Source organism: Denticeps clupeoides, chromosome 10 (genome assembly GCF_900700375.1).
Source record: "Denticeps clupeoides chromosome 10, fDenClu1.1, whole genome shotgun sequence".
NCBI classification, from domain to species: Eukaryota; Metazoa; Chordata; class Actinopteri; order Clupeiformes; family Denticipitidae; genus Denticeps; species Denticeps clupeoides.
In genome coordinates this window covers 13,454,575-13,472,479 of record NC_041716.1, presented here as the reverse complement: position 1 = coordinate 13,472,479, position 17,905 = coordinate 13,454,575, and the positions used below count along the sequence as shown (strand labels likewise).

The following is a 17,905-nucleotide window of genomic DNA, read 5'->3' as shown; positions in this document are numbered from 1 at the left end:
TAAATAAAATCGTGTTCACTTCCGTTTTTGTTCACGTGACGCGCACCATAATACAGTGAGATCAGTTATTTAAAATGAGTGCACATGAAATCAAACACAGCGGATTAACATTTCTTTTTTTCAAGTTTCGTAATTCGTCAACCAGATGTATTTTGGGGAAGTAAGCGGCTATAATGTTTTTTTTTAGGTTTTTATCTCAAAGCCAAATCCCAGCCAGATCGCAAATGTAAGAGGGAGACAAGGATCAATCAAATCCGAGGAACCAATCAAATTTGGGGAACTCTCAGCCACGCCCTGTATCCGTAGTGTGTCCGGAACTTCAATGTGTCGCGGATAGTGACGTCACAAACACCGGTACACGATTATTTTGGCGCGACTCTGTACATACATTGCTACGCTCCGGTCAAGGTAAGGCCATTGTCCGGATTCTTTGGTGAAAAATGAGGCATTTTCGGGTTTTCATGTACGAGGAAATCACCGCATCTCTTGTGATGTGGATGTTTTAATTAGACTGTGAGGCTTTCCATCTGTCGGATAAACGTGCTGTTTGCCAATGGGGCTGTTGTTGGCATTTCGCTTACACAGAGGCTTCAGACATAATTTTGTTCAGGTTTACTTCACAATCACATATTTTAGGGAATAATCAAACTATGGACATAAATATGAATAGATTTTATAATGTGCTGTTGGATTTGTGAGCAGTATCTTTTTCTGGAGATACAGTAGTGAGTAGTGACTAGAAGTTTACTGCTGATTTATAGGAGTTCTATGTGGAGTCTTAATATTTGTCTTAGCTTTCAACGTGCCTTATTGAAGGTTCAAGAGAGGTTTAATCACCAATACAAATTCATGTGACTTAAACATAGAAATTACCCTTCTAGGCATATACTGCTTTGAAATGTCCAGACATCTGTTCATGCCATTTTCGCTTAGCAAAACACGCACTGCGTACACACACCAAAACATATGAAGCTTGCATGGACGTACGGGGTCTTGGGGAGTGCCTGTTGCCTGTTGAGACGACGCTTTTCATTACAGTTTGGTGTCATTGGTAAAGATTTACTATGATATTCCCAGCTGGAACATATTAACATGGAACTGTATTATTATACATCAACTCACTGACTTAAAAAGGTTTATGCATTTCATGTCTAAAATATCGTATTCATAGCTTGAATAATTTCTTACAGTTTGTTTGTCATATTGTCCACAGATGCACGCGTCAATTTGGAAAATAAACGATCTTCCTACAATAAGGCGATGTTCAACGTGTTGCTCAAATTATCACTGTCCTCAATGTCCGGTGACAAAATTTAAAACGGCATCTTTTGCACGGGCAAGGATACACGAAACTGTACACTTAAGAAATGGTATTTTTTTCAATGGTAGGTACATTTTAAATGGGATTAATGGTTTTGTTAGAATTTTTCATTGTACAACATTTACATTGCAACTTTGTGTTAATTTTCAGAATTCATAATAAACAAATGCAAGCTTGACTGCAGAAAAGAAGGGCATCATCATTGCCCCATCTGCTCAATGACATTTGTGCGGAGAGATGTATTTGTCAGTCATTTACTCTCATGCAAGAGCACCTCCTCGGCCTCATCATCAGCCTCATCCTCAGTGCCAGAACCCAACGTTTCAACAGTGCAATCCTCAGACGACACAACTGAGACCCCAATCCCACCATTTAAGATAGTGGCACCCGTCGATCCCAAACAAATTCAGAGTCTGTCTCTGAAGGCGCAGCCACGTGTCAACACGCATCCAAACAATTCCGAATCCTTTCCTTTTGCAGCCTTAAAGACGGAGCCAGGAGCCTCAGAATACGTTCATGTGATACCCTTCAAGATGGAGCCAGAAGATTCAGAACAGTTTGAGTTCCCATCCATCAAGGTGGCATCAGAAGATTCCAAGCAGAACAAAGTGGCACAAATCAAGACAGAGCCTGAAAAAACAATTCAACTCAAACCATTGGAGGTGGAGCCAGAGCATTTTGAACTTTTCCCACTCTGTTCGATCAAGACAGAGCCAGTGAAGTGCCAAGAAATCCTTACCAAACCCATTAAAATGGAGCCAGAAGATTCTAAACAATTCAGGTCCCTGCCCATCAAGAGGAAGCTTCAAGGTTCTGAACGGATCTCAGGAACACCTAACAAGAGCAAGCCAGAAATCCCAGGAGAAAGTCAACTTTTTCCAGTCCCACAGTCGCCGGATAAAACATCTCCTGAATCGCTGTCTGAAGATATAGTGCCTCCCCCAGCTTCCATTGTTATATTATGTAGCTACTCTAAAGCGTTTTGTAACTTAACATTGTAATATTTGTGATCATAGAATTAGACTGTTATAGAGTATCACATTTTTATTTTTTAGTTAATTCTATGAATATTTTAATGTGTCTAAGGCTTTTGTAAGAACCTGGCACTGTATTGACTAAATAAGAGAGGGGAGAAATTGCTACATGTTAGTTTTACATTTTAAAATATATTTTATTTAATTATTATTCAATTACAACCGTTTTTCATTGGGTGAATTGCAAATGATAAATGCCTGAAAGTAAATTTCTTATAGTGCTAAACTGAATGGGCTTACGTCTCACATCACCTGCAGCTGTCGGTTTTCATTGTGTAGAGCTTTAATTCTAGATTGCCTTGGTCCATGTTTCATATTTGTTTCAGGCCTCTACAACTAATACAGAACGCAGCAGCACAACTGGCTTTCAACCTTCCCAAATTCTGCCACATCACCCCACTGCTACTCTCCCTCCACTGGCTCCCAGTAGCCAGATCCCAGATCCAAAATACTGACCCTGGCCTACAAAGCCAAATGTGGGTTAGCGCCATCCTACCTCAGAGACCGTATTATACCTCGCACTGCACCTCACACTGTCAGTACTGCTCTCAGGGTATGAGAAAGGCACCCATATAGAATCTTCTCTGTCTTGGCCCCTCGATGGTGGAATGAACTTCCCCTCGAAGTCAGAACAGCAGTTGCTGAGTATTTTCAAATGGCAGATTAAGCCCTTCCTCTTATGAGAATACTTAAATCAGACTATAAGAAAGTTACAAGTCAGTCTATGTGAGAGTGAATAGAGATAAAATTATTGTATTCATGGTTTGAGTCCCAGTGAACCAGAACTGAATAATTATTGTAAGTATGTCACTCTGGATTAGGGCATCTGCCAAATGCCATGAACGTAAATGTTTCAGTATGAGTAATGCACACACACAATTTAGACACAAACAGGGTGGAACAAAAAGCAACATTTATTTGAATTTTTCAAGACTTTTGTACAAACATGAAAATGTCTGAATCCCCCATCATTTGCAAAAAGGAACCAAAATTCCTCAATGCGTTAGCATTTTGTCCTTATGTCCTTCTTGCCCCTGTGTATACAAGCCACTTCACAATGTCCCCAAAATCTGTACAGCTGCAAAGTTTTAAACCAAAAGAAGGAATGTGAGACTGAAGTGCTTTTACAGTGTGAAGATCCATTAGTGCCACCACTGTCAATCTCTGCTTTTGATTATTAATTCCCCATAAACCTGCAAGTCAGCCCAGAGCTTCCCCATAATCTCAGTCCTTCTCCTTGGCGGCCTTTGTTTTATCCCTCCTCCTCTGTCATGTCTTCTCCATGTCTAATCTGACTTCTCCTTTTCTTTCATATGGAGGAATACGACACTAAAGACAAAGAGTCCCGCCATCATGGAGAAGACACTGGCGTAGTATGGGTATGCAGAAGGGATGAAACGCTCGTACTGGGTGTGCTGCAACGGGCGGACCGACACCTGAAACATACAACATAAAAACCGTCTCACTCTAGTAGATGCAATTTGATGCGTTCAGAATTTTTGTTATTTGAACAAACTGGACACAATCATATCAGCAGAAGCTCAGCAGAAAATGAAAGTTGTCTCATGTCAGGTGCAATTAACCCCAAAAAATTGTTACAATGCAACAAATTGTATTTGTAATTGTAACATACAGTTTACATTTACAGCATTTATCAGACGCCCTTAATCAGAGCGACTTACAATCAGTAGTTACAGGGACAGTCCCCCTGGAGCAATTTAGGGTTAAATGTCTTGCTCAGGGTGGGATTTGAACCTGGGTCTTCTGGTTCATAGGTGAGTGTTACCCACTAGGCTACTACCACCCAGTATAAGGGAGGAAATGCAAAATCTGGCATTTTTAAAGAGCAGAATGAATTTCTTATCTTACTATGAGAAGTATGATTGTGGCCCTGAATGTGAATAAAGCCTTTTCTGTTTAATGTAGGTGGGTTGAACGCGTTACGTGCTCCATCACACGTACCTGGGTAGAGGAGTATAAGTGTGTGTAGCCCAGCCTGTTGTAATCAACTTTAAACTGGAACACTCCGTATACATCTGGCAATTTGAACTGGATGCTGTACTTCCCACCTGATCGACAATGAGAGCATCGCAACAAGGACTTCAAATAAAGACAGAGGTGAAGTTTGGGGAAATGAACAAAAAGCAAGGAAACATATTTGACAGTGATACCATTTTTCTTGAGGTACGTCCTGACAAAGGGGTCAATCCTCACAAACTCCAGCTGAATGTCATCACCGTCAAATGGCACCCAACGACCCTCAGAAAGCATCTCGATCACAATGCTGTACTCCTACATGGCAACGTTTAACAGTGTTCTATAATTATTGACCGAGCAATATTGCATGATGATCAGTACATCATTTACATGTATGTATTACTCCCACTTACCTTAAAAAACACACAATGATTACAGTTATTACTAATGATGATTATCACTTTAACATCGACTTTATTGCACGCACCACAAGATCCGTTATGGTGTAGGCAGCAGGAGGAGTGCTTTCACCAACAGGATGATGGGCAACAGCACCAACCCTGAGAACTCCGGCCTCTTTAAACACCCAGCGGGACAGAGCTTCAGCCAGATCCCTGTTGCCAGGCTGCTCGTACCTTTAGAAGTAATGAGGATATTAAAGAGGTAATAACTTTGTAAAACAACAGGAAGCAGTCAGCATGACGGTAAGGCTACCTTTTAGATCCAGGAAGGGCCTTCTGGACAGGAGCATTGAAGAAGGCGTCGCTGAAGAAGTGAAGTGAGCCGCTAAAGACGACCCGGGCGTTGTTCCTGGCCTGCAGGCCTGCGATCAGGAGGGTGTTCTTCCCAACAGCATGTGGATACTAGGGTGCAGACGCATGCATTAAGAGCGCTGAGTGGCAAAGAGGCCAGAAAGGGGCTTGAGACACGGTACCTGCTTGATGGGTTGATCGGGGAAGAACGAGTAGGAAGTGGACGAACCAGTCAGAATGTCCAGGACCAGAGGGTTCTCAGGGTCAGCCACCATGCTAGATGAAGTCAGTCCTCTGGCATTATTTAACTGCGCTATGTTGCTCACAATGAGCTTCTCTATTTACTTAAAAAATAAATAAACTCACCCCACGCCCTTGAACAGGATGGGCTTGTCTGTGGGCTTGCCAACAATGGTTGGAGCTTTTAGGAGGTTCTCTGGATCGGCTACAATAAGCGTGTGCTGCAAGAACAGGAAGTTACGAGCCTTTAAAGTTGGATTCCGTGGAGACGTAACCTTGAGAACTATCAGTAATGCCAGGCACTTTTCTCCTAAAATGCATCAACTAAATGCATCATATCTGCTTTGTAATATGTTGGTGTCTGTATACTGTTCAATAAACTTCGTTCTTAAATGCAAAGCTTGCAACTGTTAATGAACGCTCAAAAGCTACAATAATAAACTGAGTCAATTCTTACCTCACCAGGGTCTGAAACATCATAGTTATGATGATCAATGACAGCAGTCTTCTCCTCGTCAAATTCAATTCCACATTCGCTGCCCAGCTCCCTCAGCGGGTCACCTGGACAGCAGAGGGGATGAAGGAACCTGCTGTAAGCAGACCACCCCGCGCCTTACACTTCGCTTTACACTCCCTTTTACACTCACCGATGTCCGAACTTGCAGCGACAAGTACGTTTCCGCCGCCGTCAATAAAGGCTGTGATGGTCTCCACGTTGATGTTGCCACCAAAGTCTGAAGGGGGGAAACGACAGGTCTTAAAGCAGAGCGGACGATTTATTTTGGCCCTAGCTGATGGGACACCCGAGGCACCGCGCCCTCACCTTCTACAGACGGGGAGAAGATGATGAGGTGGTCGTACAGAAACTGGCCGTACTTGATCAGAGACAGGCTGGGGTCGTCAGCGGTCTTGAACGTCAGGTCGAAGCCGCGATCTGCGAACGCATGCATGCAAAAAGATCAGCATCCTTGCACAACCTACCACACAGCGCAGGAGTAAGTTTAACATCACCAGCCGGAAGCATTTACGGCATTTATCAGACGCCCTTATCCAGAGCGACTTACAATCAGTAGTTACAGGGACAGTCCCCCCTGGAGACACTCTGGGTTAAGTGTCTTGCTCGGGGACACAATGGTAGTAAGTGGGACTTGAACCTGGGTCTTCTGGTTCATAAGCGAGTGCGTTACCCACTAGGCTACTACGCGGAAGCGCGGAATGAATGAATGGACGTGACGGCTAGCTGCACGGCTAGTCACTTTAAGTGAAATAAAACTACAGCTGCCGCATGGAAAAAGCGTTTAAGGGGCCGCAGAGGAGCACTCACCCGCCAGGCTGCGGAAGAACATGGAATGGGTGTCCTTGATGTTCGGGTTGTCCAGGAGAACGAGCGTCTTCCCGTCTCCCCGCGCCACGTCCGCCAGGCAGCAGGCGCACAGGACGGAGAAGAGGAACCAGACGCCGCGTTTACTTCCACGACGGTCCGCTCCGGCCGGCGCCATGCTATCGCCGCGACTCCCCCGGGTCTGTGCAGATGGGACGCCGCCGCTGCGGAGCCGCGCTGACGCTTCCTCGGCCGCCATTGTTCCGTGTAGGCTACGTCAGCGCTCGCGGCCGGGTGACCTTTGGCCTCAAGATTCAGCCAATCACGGCTCGCAAAATGGCCTTCACGGGACACACGGCACAGCACATTCGCAGACGCTGTGAAATATTCGTCCTTTTTTGTAAAAATGTTTTTCATCATTTTTATTTGGCGATCATTCTGGCTGTGTTAGCGCTTGTGGCATGCACAAAAATGCACACACACAAAATCTGCCGTAAAATCCTCATACATCAATATGCTTTTTTTTCTGATTTTCTTTATAAATCACTTGGTCAACTTGAGTCCTTTACAAAAATGATCAAATATTCAATAATTTAACCCCTTAAATGCCAGGTGAATCATTTGTATTATTGATTATTTATTTTCAAAATCCATAAAAAGCCAGTTCTTTTCCATATATTAAATAGTTGGGGATCAGACAGTGGGGTAATTAGAGTCTGACATGTCAAAGACCAACAACAAAATTGATTTATTGCATTAGTTTTTTTGCGTAGTGTCAAATGATCAGAATGATCAAATATTCAGTAGTTTTCAGAATTTTAACCAATTGAATAATTGATTATTTATAAATAAAAACCACACAAAAAGCAATTTTTTCTATATATTGAATAGTAGGGGGATGAGGCCAAGCTGGTGATTTGAGTTTTGGATGTCAAGATCAACAAAAAACTTGTTTGATTGCATTAGTATCTTTTTGCACCCCCTCACACTCTTCATGTACATGCATAAAATCTGCCATAAAATCCATATCAAGATTTCTTTCTGAAATTCTTTCTTTCTTATCTAAATCAATTAGTCAACTTGAGGCCTCCATCATGGATCATTATGGGGCACAAAATATTTATCTATGAGGATTTGAGGCATGTACATTTTTGGACATGAAGAGTACTTGACTATAGTACTGAGGAACAACAAGGGTTAACAAGGGTTAAATAGATAAGGGATTTATGATAAAATTATCAATAGTTTAAAGTCTTTGTATGAACCATCCAGTATTCTTTAAATATGACAATAGTTACAGACTTGTAATATCTTGCACTAATAACACATAGAAGTTATTTAGTACTTTTTTATTTTTACAATTGACAATGCATATAGGCTGAACAGACTGTAGAATGCTGTTGACCTCAAATTCAAACCCAAGATTGACATACAACTCTCACAAAAGAGTGTCTTCATACTGAAGCAGTACCCAGACCCTGGTTACCATGGTTTAAGAATCCTACTGCTTAAGTAGGATTTTTTCACATGGAGGCTTAATTATATTGTAATTATATTGATTACTGATATTTGCTGTTCATATCAACAAAAATAATGTACCATTGTAATTCGTAGTGCACATGTTTTCACCGTCGTGTATAGGTGAAACAGCATCACAAACTGCTACAAGAGCCTCAACACTTTGTTAAAAAATTAATTGGATGTTTGGCAAGCTGATTGTGGTGTGTCAATATTTCCTTTTAATAATAAACTCAGAAGCATGTTACGCTGTACAATATTAATATTCCACACACTATTGCTGTTTATAGGAAACAGTTCACAAAAATATTATTTTCCATTCATCAAATACAACAAATTGTATATTAACTTGATAGACAGTCTGGTTTCCTTATGGTTAAGGAGTTTAAAAATATCATAAGTCAACCCATATCAGAATTTAGTACATTTAAGTCTGCCATTAGGCACAAGCATCCTACACTGAACCCAGACTCTATACAGGCAGCGCTTTCACCTCTTACGGCAATCACATAAAGGGTTAACTCCGACCGTCAGTCTTCATCTCGCTGTCCTCTCCTACTGCAGTTGTAGCAATCAGTACTTCTTCTTTATCATCAGCCTGGTGCCCGCCTGCTGGAGTGCCTTCCCCTGCGTCGTCTTCACCCTCCCTAGGGCGGAAGAGAAGCTCTCCTCCCTGGATGACCTGCTCTGTGGCCTGCCATGTGGAGTCACCAGCGGCAGCATACTGCTGGTAGAAGTCAGAGTCGGCCTGGAACATGACGAGTGCCTGAGCTGTATGCATGCGCACGTGCTGCGCCAGCGATGTGGCATCCAAAAACTTCTCACCACAGGAGTCACAAGCGTACAGGATTTGAGTGTTGGGGTCTGAACAGGGCAGGAGAACCGATTATAATGTGACTGATTAAATTAACACCACGTATTTCACACAGACAAACACCTTCCCTGTAGGTACACTGGGCATTAGTACAGACCTTGATAAAGCTTTTGTCATTAGACATTTTACATTTACATTTACAGAATTTATCAGATGCCCTTATCCAGAGCGACTTACAAGTGTCTTGCTCAAGGACACAATGGTAGTAAGCGGGATTTGAACCTGGGTCTTCTGGTTCATAGGCGAGTGTGTTACCCACTAGGCTACTACCACCCAGCTTTATTTTCTAGTCCTACATTACTTTTGATCACAAGAGTAGTTACACTGATGCGTTAAAATCGCTATGCAGCATCAATGTAATGTGAATGTTTATGCACCTAAACAATTTATGTCAGTTCATCGGTCAAAAGGGGAAAAGTATATTGGTATAGGGGTGCCCAATGAATATAGCCATTGACTAATGAGGGATAATGGGACAGCGGTGCCTAATGCTTATTGCATCCAGCAGCTGATTAGGTACAGCTTTATTTAACTCTTTGCACCAAATCTCTATACTTTAAAGAGGCCAAGCAGTGGTCTATGTGTTGAATCAAGGTAAGGATTTGTCCTCCACTCACCTGCCTCTTGCACCTTCTCCACCGCTTTGGTGATCTCTGCCTTCAGAGCCTCTGTCTCATCGGCTGTTACTGATGCTGAAACTGGCACCACTGTGGATGGGAGGAGATTTCAGACGCAGTCAGAACAGAGACAATAACAATGTCATGAACCAACAATCCAGACAATCGTTGTAACATCACTGATGCTATTTCTACCATCTTTACACTTAACCAAACTGACTAGCAGCATAAAAGTGTTAGTTCTTGTTTTGGATGCTTCTAAAAGCATAGTAAAATATTTTATAGCCACACCCCTATTTTTAGTTGATTGATAAAGGAATACATTGTATTACAAGTGATAAAAAGTAATATGCTTAATTGAGATGCCTCTAAAACATATATTTAGAGATATTTAGAGATGGCTCTAAACATTATATCCCATAGATTACAGCTTTATGTCTCAAGTTTACATACAGAATATTTCTTACCTGTTAACTGTGCAACAGCACTAGCTGCTAGTGCTTCAGTGGCCAAGGTCATAATATCATCTGTGGTAACTGTGACAATGTTGATCTCATTGTCATCCATTTCAGAAGCAGAAGTGGAGGTGGGGTGCATCTGCTCATCTCCTTCCCCATCGTCATCAGCCACCACAAGCCGCTTCATCCCAGCCTTCCCCTGATGGACGGTCTTGACATGAGAGCGCAGGTTGTCCACGCGGTTAAAGCCTCGGCCGCACTTATCACAGAGGAAGGGTTTCTCCCCTGTTCAGAAAAAACAGATGAAGAATTAAAATGTCAAATTATTCGATTAGTCATACTTCATAACCTAGAAAAGTTTGAAAACGTTGCAAGGATGTTAGACAAGAAATAAATTACTGTGACGACATGCAGATTCCAAGTGAATGACCACAGTAATACACATGTACTCTACCTGTATGGATGATGATGTGCTTGGAGAGATCCCCAACGTTTACAAAAGCTTTGTTGCAGACGTGACATTTATGTGGTCGGATGTTGTCGTGATGACGGATATGATTGGCCAACTGGCTGGACTGCACAAACCTGTACGAAATGAAGAGCTGGTACCATCAGGGTCAAAAAAGTGGCAGTAACTTATCTAGAGAAATAAGAGAAGTGAACCAAACAACGTACCTTTTTCCACAGCGGTCGCACACATATGGCTTCTCGCCTGTGTGCTGGCGCACATGGGCAATGAGGGAGCTGGCCTGGGCAAAACCCTTCCCACAGATGAGACAGAGGCAGGGCTTCTCGCCTGCACACAAACAGCATTAACAAGATAAATAAATAAAGGTATACCAATTGCTGTTACAATATATTTTTCCTGCACTGTCTACCATTTGTATTTCTATGTGACTTTCATCAGTGTCATAATGAGGATTATATATTTTTTTCCAAATGTGTTGTACTTGTTTACATTTTACTTCAAATAATAAAAAATAACAGTTTAATTTAAGTGTTTGTACCTGTGTGGATGCGAACGTGTCTCTGCAGAGCTCCGGGGTCAGCGAATGCTCTCTGGCAGTGCATACACACATACGGCTTCTCCCCACTGTGCACACGCAGGTGCCTCTTCAGGTTACCTACGTATACACGCACATACGTACATATATACATAACTGAACATCACTATGCTTTTTTCTCAGGTACAGTACAGGCCAAAAGTTTGGACACCTTCTCATTCAATGTGTTTTCTTTATTTTCATGACCATTCACATTGGTAGATTCTCACTGAAGGCATCAAAACTATGAATGAACACATGAGGAGTTATGTACTTAACAAAAAGTGGAGACCTGGCCTCCACAGTCACCGGACCTGAACCCAGTCCAGATGGTTTGGGGTGAGCTTGACCGCAGAGTGAAGGCAAAGGGGCCAACAAGTGCTAAACACCTCTGGGAACTCCTTCAAGACTGTTGGAGAACCATTTCAGGTGACGACCTCTTGAAGTTCATGGAGAGAATGCCAAGAGTGTGCAAAGCAGTAATCAGAGCAAAGGGCGGTTATTTTGAAGAGACTAGAAAATAAAATATGTTTTCAGTTATTTCACCTTTTTTTGTTAAGTACATAACTCCACATGTGTTCATTCATAGTTTTGATGCCTTCAGTGAGAATCTACCAATGTAAATGGTCATGAGAATAAAGAAAACACATTGAATGAGAACGTGTGTCCAAACTTTTGGCCAGTACTGTATGTGCAATTTAGAAGCTCCCACCGCACATACACACAGTTCTCACAACCTAAAGCTCCTGAGGTAGGTCCATGTTCTCACCTGAGGTGGTGAACTGTTTTCCACACTCTTTGCACTTCAGTGGTCCGTCTGTGATGTGTATCTTCAGATGAGCCTTAAGGTTTCCCAGCTGCAGTGGGGATAGGACAGAACAAACACAGTTAACCTATTCAGTCTCGGACGTAGCATTTCTAACCACCATACCACTCCTGTGAGCTGACCTGGTTGAATTTCTTGTCACAATGGGGACACTTGTGCCCCTTGTCCGTGTCATGGGTCTCCAGGTGCCGCATTTTGGCAGTGGGGTCAGAAAAGGCCCGTTCACAGTAGTCACAATGGTACGGTTTCTCGCCACTGTGCACCAGCTGGTGACGTTTGAGGTTGCCGGAGGTGGTGAAGAGTCTGCCACAGTCCTCGCAGCTGTAGCACGCTTCACCCGTATGCCGTTTTCGGTGCAGGTTCAGGAGGCTGATCTGCCGGTAGCTCTTTCCACATGAGGAGCAGCAGTATGGTTTCAGTGGGCTGGAGGCGTGAAGTGGAGTTTTTATAATATAAACCAGAAAACCACATTGTAGCTGACAAGGCAGTTCAAGTACAACACAAAAGACAAGAGTGTTCGTAAGCGGAGTGCATAAAGAAAATGCAGAATTCATAAGGAGTGATGTATATAAAACATGCCATTTCCACAATATTGCTGCATACTACATATAACAAGTGAAATCATAAACACAGTGTCAAGAACAGAAAAATTAATGCCGATTATGGGTTTTATTTAAGTGTACAGATTGCCTGTTCTTATACTTGAGGGGCTTAAAACTGCTATGAATAACTTCAGGTCAATAAATAACACAAAAAGGCAGTAACTATTATATGATTTAAAAGGTTTAGGGTCATTTAAAAATGTCTTCATTACTGTCACAAGAAATATCTGAATACATTTAGAGTAGTAACATCAAAGTTTGTCATTTTAAAAGAGTCATTGATTTTTAGAAAACCCTTTAACAGTGATCTTTGTTCAATGAAAACAGTTGCGCTAACTAAATAAGCAACAAAAAAGGTCTCTGCTGGTTTAAGGAAGCCCAATTTAAGACTTATTAAGACTTTTTTTTATCAAATTGAACATCCTGCATTGGGTGCCAGATTCACTCCTAAAAGACAATATTAATTGTATTTTATCTTAAGTAATTCATTATTATTTGATGTATTAATTTGTTATTTTCTAGCCTGTGTTAATGTTAACAGACTGATATTACCTGTACTGCAGAAGGTCACAAGGGGCGATATTTTGGGCTTCTTGGGTTTGTGAATCACATCTGTGCATGCTCTGCACTTATTGGACCCGGAAGTACGCAGCACGCCGCAAACAGGAGATTACTCAGAGATTGAAGGCTTGTTTAATTTGATTTAGAAAAATAATAATATAGGAACTTACTTTTCCCTCCTCACTAGTCTATTCCTGATTCAGTAAAATCTGAGAATGTTATTATTATAAGAAGAACTCCCACTCTTAGCAGTCTAGATTTATAGGCTAGATATTATACGAAGATAATTCCAATCTCATACACGAAAATGCAAAACACAAATTAGAAATTTGCCAAATTATTTAGAGGTTACAAGTAAAAATTTGGATTAGGTCTGCAATATTTTAAAGATATTTAAACTCTGGATTTAAGGATTACTAGTCATTTTTATTGATATTTAAGGCCTTCATTTTTAAAAACCCAATTTTAGACTTTTTAAGCCTCAGTGGATACCCTTCATAAAACCGGCCTTTTTCAGACTAATTAAGTAGCCGGTGCATCAGCAAATACTGGTTCGACTAAATTTCAAGTACTATAGCATTACAAGCCTATACTATCCGGGTGAAACCATTTTAATTCTTCTAAATATATTGCTGTACACCCAGAGTATTTGTACAAGATGCAGTGACTTTATACATGGCACACCCTCTATATATTATACAATCTAACAAAAAATACTGCAAAGTAGAGAAGAATATAAAGAGACCTGTGTGTTTTCTCATGGGCCTTGCAAGCAGCTGGATCAGAGAAGGCCTTGTGACAGTCTCTGCAGCTGAAGGGCTTCTCGCCGGTGTGGATACGAATATGCCTCTTAAAGTTTCCTGTGTGGGTAAACTTCTTCCCGCAGTCCTGTTCATGCACATGTAGACACAGGGGAACGATTGGGTAGAAAATAATTACATTGGACAGTTACGACTAATGCTGACTAGAACAGGTACGGCATTTCCTCACTTCACACTTGTGGGTGACGGAGCTGTAGGCTTTGGACTCACTGCGGTCTGAGATTGCCCCAGCCCGCCCTGACTTCCCCTCGTTCTCACTGTCTGCCACCAACTCCTCGTCAGCCTCATCTTCCTCACTTGAGTTATCCTCTGCTTCTCCTTCCTCCTCTGATTCTGCAGTCGTGCTCTCCATTTTTCGTTCCGCTGACTCACTGGTACCTTCATCTGAGAGAACAATGCTAATTTTAACCAGGTCCTTTGGGTGGTAGTAGCCTAGTGGGTAACACACTCGCCTATGAACCAGAAGACCCGGGTTCGAATCCCACTTACTACCATTGTGTCCCTGAGCAAGACACTTAACCCTAAATTGCTCCAGGGGGACTGTCCCTGTAACTACTGATTGTAAGTCGCTCTGGATAAGGGCGTCTGATAAATGCTGTAAATGTAAATGTAACCACTGTATGTCATTTGGTAAGGTGTCATTGTGTAAAATGTATATCTTTATGAAATTTCCTGTTGTTTTATTTTAATTATACTGCTTCAGAATAAGAAACTGTGCATATGAAGCGGTTTCTTTCCAGGAGCGTGTAATAAGTGGCAGCTTTCTAAATGAAAAAGGAGTTGAGCAGTGAAAGTTATTTATATTAAATAAAGAAACAAGCATGGCTGTATAATATGCTTACCCTGTATCACAGCATGTTTGGAAGCACTTTTGGCCCTGCTTCTGCGGGTGGTGATCTGAGACCTGCTCGCGCCAGACTTGAACGCAACCTCTGCTCAACAAATACATGTTCTTATTTTATTTTTTTTTTTAAAGATGGCGGTTCATTACCAGGAAGAGAAAAAAAAAACTAACTGGGTGTGTAGTCTGCATCTGATGGGTCATCCTGAAACTCTGTTGTGTCTTTAGCTGCGCTGTCTTCTTCCGTATTGTCTGGCGTTGTGATGGAGGTCTCTGCCTTGCTTTTCTTGGCTGGAGCAGAATCAGCAACTTTTGGCACCGTTGCCACTGTGGCTTCTGCCTGTGGCTGAATGGTCCCTCTGTCAGCGATGCTGATCACTGCCTGCTGATCCTCACAAGTTTCGACCGAAGGACCTTCCTCACCCTTAGGCTCCTCAGGCTGTGACTGAGGAGCTGGGGTCTGGTTGCTCTCTGATCTCTGACCTTCTTCTGCCTTGTCTAATGACATTTGAGAAGTAAAACAAGCCCATTGATGGACAAAGGTAATAATTATAATGAAGAACACAGTCAACAACAATCTAAATCTGGTCAACTTAACTACATTCATAGAAATCCTCGGATTTACTCACAAGCACAAAGGTCTGTTCCAACTGTGGCTGTCGGAGAGGCACTGAGAGACTGATAAGCAGAGCAGGCATTGACAATTTCCTGCATTTGCAGGAACGTCGCCACAGCTGAGACATCCTCCACATTCTGGGGGCTCAAGCACAGCTTAGCTGTATACATGAACTCAAGCACCTGACCCAGACCTGAGAAAAAAATCAAATATGCCATAAAATACCCCCAATAAAATATATATTACTGTTAATAGATTTCACATTCATCAAACAAACACCTGCAGCATTGCTGATATCCAGATGCACAACATCCTTCTGATCCAGGAACAGCGTGCGAAAATATGCACTGCAGGCAGCCAAGACTGCCTTATGGGCCTTGAAGTCGATCCCGTCCACCACAAAGGTGCAGTCACACAGCAGCCCCAACTGCCGCTGTTGGTTCAGCTGTTCCAAGACCTTTCCACTGTGCCAGGGGAAATCCATCTGGGCGATCCAGTCTGGGAGACCCTTTCAACTGGGAGGACAAGAACCAGCTCAGGTTAATTTGGTTTCTGTATGCTCAAATGTAGGATATATGTATGCAGGCCAGCATCTTGCATGTGAAGTGGTGAAGTGAAGCGATTGTCATTGTGAAACACTGCAGCACAGCACGCGGAGACACAATGAACAGTGTCCTCTGCTTTTAACCATCACCCTTGGTGAGCAGTGGGCAGCCATGACAGTCGCCCGGGGAGCAGTGTGTGGGGACGGAACCTTTCTCAGTGGCACATCAGTGGTTCGGGGCTTACTTACCTGCTAAGCCACCACTACCCCTCAAATGTGGTCGGGAGCAGTGCTAGTGTTTTATATTCACGCCACGGGGCAGTGGTGGCCTAGCGGTTAAGGAAGCGGACCCGTAATCAGAAGGTTGCTGGTTAGAATCCCGATCTGCCAAGGTACCACTGAGGTGCCACTGAGCAAAGCGCCGTCCCCACACACTGCTCCCCGGGCACCATTCATGGCTGCCCACTCACTCAGGGTGATGGGTTAAATGCAGAGGACAAATTTCACTGTGTGCACTGTGTGCTGTGTATCACGTGTGACAATCACTTCACTTAACTTATTAGACACCCGTATCCAACGTGACGTATGATCAGTAGTTACAGGGAGACACTTAGGGTGAAGTGTCTTGCTCGGGGACACGGTAGTAAGTGGGGTTTGAACCTGTGACTTTGGGTCTTCTGGTTCATAGGAATGTGTTACCCACTAGGCTACTACCATTATTCCAAAATCAACATGATCCTAAGGAAATCAAGTGCAATTTGGACTGATTAAAGCAATGAATCATTTGGTGGAATGCTCAGATCCATCAGTCGCAATCATAGCACCTTATTTTATCTAATAGTACAAGAAATACATAAAAACGTGAAGGCCCCAGTTTTTGTGTGGTGGTAGGGGCCTAGTGCGTAACACAGTCACCTATGAACCAAAGACCCATTTTTTTTGTATATGCTAGGTTAACACACCTGGTGGGGCACTTTATGAATCATGGGAATTATGGGCCCCAAAACCACTGAATCTTCGTGTTTTAATAGTTTGTATTTTTCACGCTATTGTTACTATAAGGGCGTTTGAGCGCCGCTTTTTCTAGCCAACGCCACGTTCACCCCACGCAGTCGGCTTTAGGAAAAGTTACTAACGTAGCGAAGTTCGGACGAAGAACAGCGTTGAGGGGCTGAGGGACATTGAAAGGGACAACATCTCAGCCCCGCGTTTCGCCAACTCGCGTTTGTTTGACGATGCAGCGGATTGATTATGCATCCTCCTCCCTCCTGGCTCCCTATCCGGGATTAATTCAGCGTGCCTGGACCTGCACGACAACATGGCGGGTCCGGGCGAGGCGGCCCGCGTCTGTTTGTCCTTTACGAGTCGTCCTTCTCCAAACCACCAGCTTCGGCGTTAGAGTAAAAAGGCCTCGGACGTACCTCGGAATAGTGGCCGCGTAGCCTGCGACCGGTGCGAGGACGCGGTTGCGGATTGTTTTCTCGTGCGCCTTTGCTTGGTCGTTCAATCGAGTTATTCGGTGATCGATGTAGGTGCTCAGCCTCAAAGCGCCGCCATCTTCCGCTCTCTGATCGATTGATAGTGGCCGGGTGTGGATTTGGGATTGCGCATGCGCAAAGCTTGTCCAGCGCCGATGCCTCGCGTATCCACTAGGTGGCGCGCTTGTATTACGCTGCTCGCACGCGATTTCGAGGATTTTTAATGCAAGCCAGACAACTTTATTGCAAACAAATTGGTTTTACAAATATTTTGTAATAACAGCATACAGCATGTCTGCCAAAGGGTGTTTTTTGTCTTCAGTGTGTTATTGTACACGAACCAACATAATTAAACAACAACTACTGTTGTAGTGGGTGGTAGGAGCCTATGAACCAGAAGTCCCAGGTTCAAATCCCACTTACTACCATTGTGTCCCTGAGAAAACACTTAACCCTGAGTG

General features: G+C 43.0%; 3 protein-coding genes across 3 annotated transcripts; 1 reads left to right on the top strand and 2 right to left on the bottom strand.

Annotated features, from left to right (window-relative positions):
* The first annotated feature begins 349 nt into the window (after positions 1 to 349).
* On the top strand, positions 350 to 5,538 carry LOC114797984 (uncharacterized). The gene is made up of 3 exons (XM_028993339.1): positions 350 to 408; positions 1,214 to 1,385; positions 1,472 to 5,538. Exons 2-3 carry the CDS (start codon positions 1,214 to 1,216, stop codon positions 2,320 to 2,322), a joined length of 1,023 nt encoding a protein of 340 aa, XP_028849172.1. The 5' UTR covers positions 350 to 408; the 3' UTR covers positions 2,323 to 5,538.
* Positions 3,247 to 6,957, bottom strand: ddost (dolichyl-diphosphooligosaccharide--protein glycosyltransferase subunit (non-catalytic)). The gene is made up of 11 exons (XM_028993338.1): positions 6,649 to 6,957; positions 6,148 to 6,258; positions 5,972 to 6,058; positions 5,782 to 5,885; positions 5,451 to 5,545; positions 5,267 to 5,360; positions 5,047 to 5,195; positions 4,820 to 4,967; positions 4,527 to 4,647; positions 4,318 to 4,424; positions 3,247 to 3,791 (listed from the first exon to the last, which is right to left on the bottom strand). The coding sequence occupies exons 1-11, from the start codon at positions 6,902 to 6,904 to the stop codon at positions 3,642 to 3,644; spliced, it is 1,422 nt and encodes a 473-aa protein (XP_028849171.1). The 5' UTR covers positions 6,905 to 6,957; the 3' UTR covers positions 3,247 to 3,641.
* A 1,022-nt stretch (positions 6,958 to 7,979) lies between these two features.
* On the bottom strand, positions 7,980 to 17,534 carry zbtb17 (zinc finger and BTB domain containing 17). The gene is made up of 15 exons (XM_028993680.1): positions 17,388 to 17,534; positions 15,702 to 15,937; positions 15,436 to 15,615; positions 14,981 to 15,304; positions 14,808 to 14,897; positions 14,135 to 14,349; positions 13,890 to 14,032; positions 12,104 to 12,404; positions 11,925 to 12,012; positions 11,120 to 11,236; positions 10,788 to 10,908; positions 10,567 to 10,697; positions 10,122 to 10,397; positions 9,655 to 9,744; positions 7,980 to 9,027 (listed from the first exon to the last, which is right to left on the bottom strand). The coding sequence occupies exons 2-15, from the start codon at positions 15,904 to 15,906 to the stop codon at positions 8,681 to 8,683; spliced, it is 2,628 nt and encodes an 875-aa protein (XP_028849513.1). The 5' UTR covers positions 15,907 to 15,937; positions 17,388 to 17,534; the 3' UTR covers positions 7,980 to 8,680.
* Positions 17,535 to 17,905: the final 371 nt, after the last annotated feature.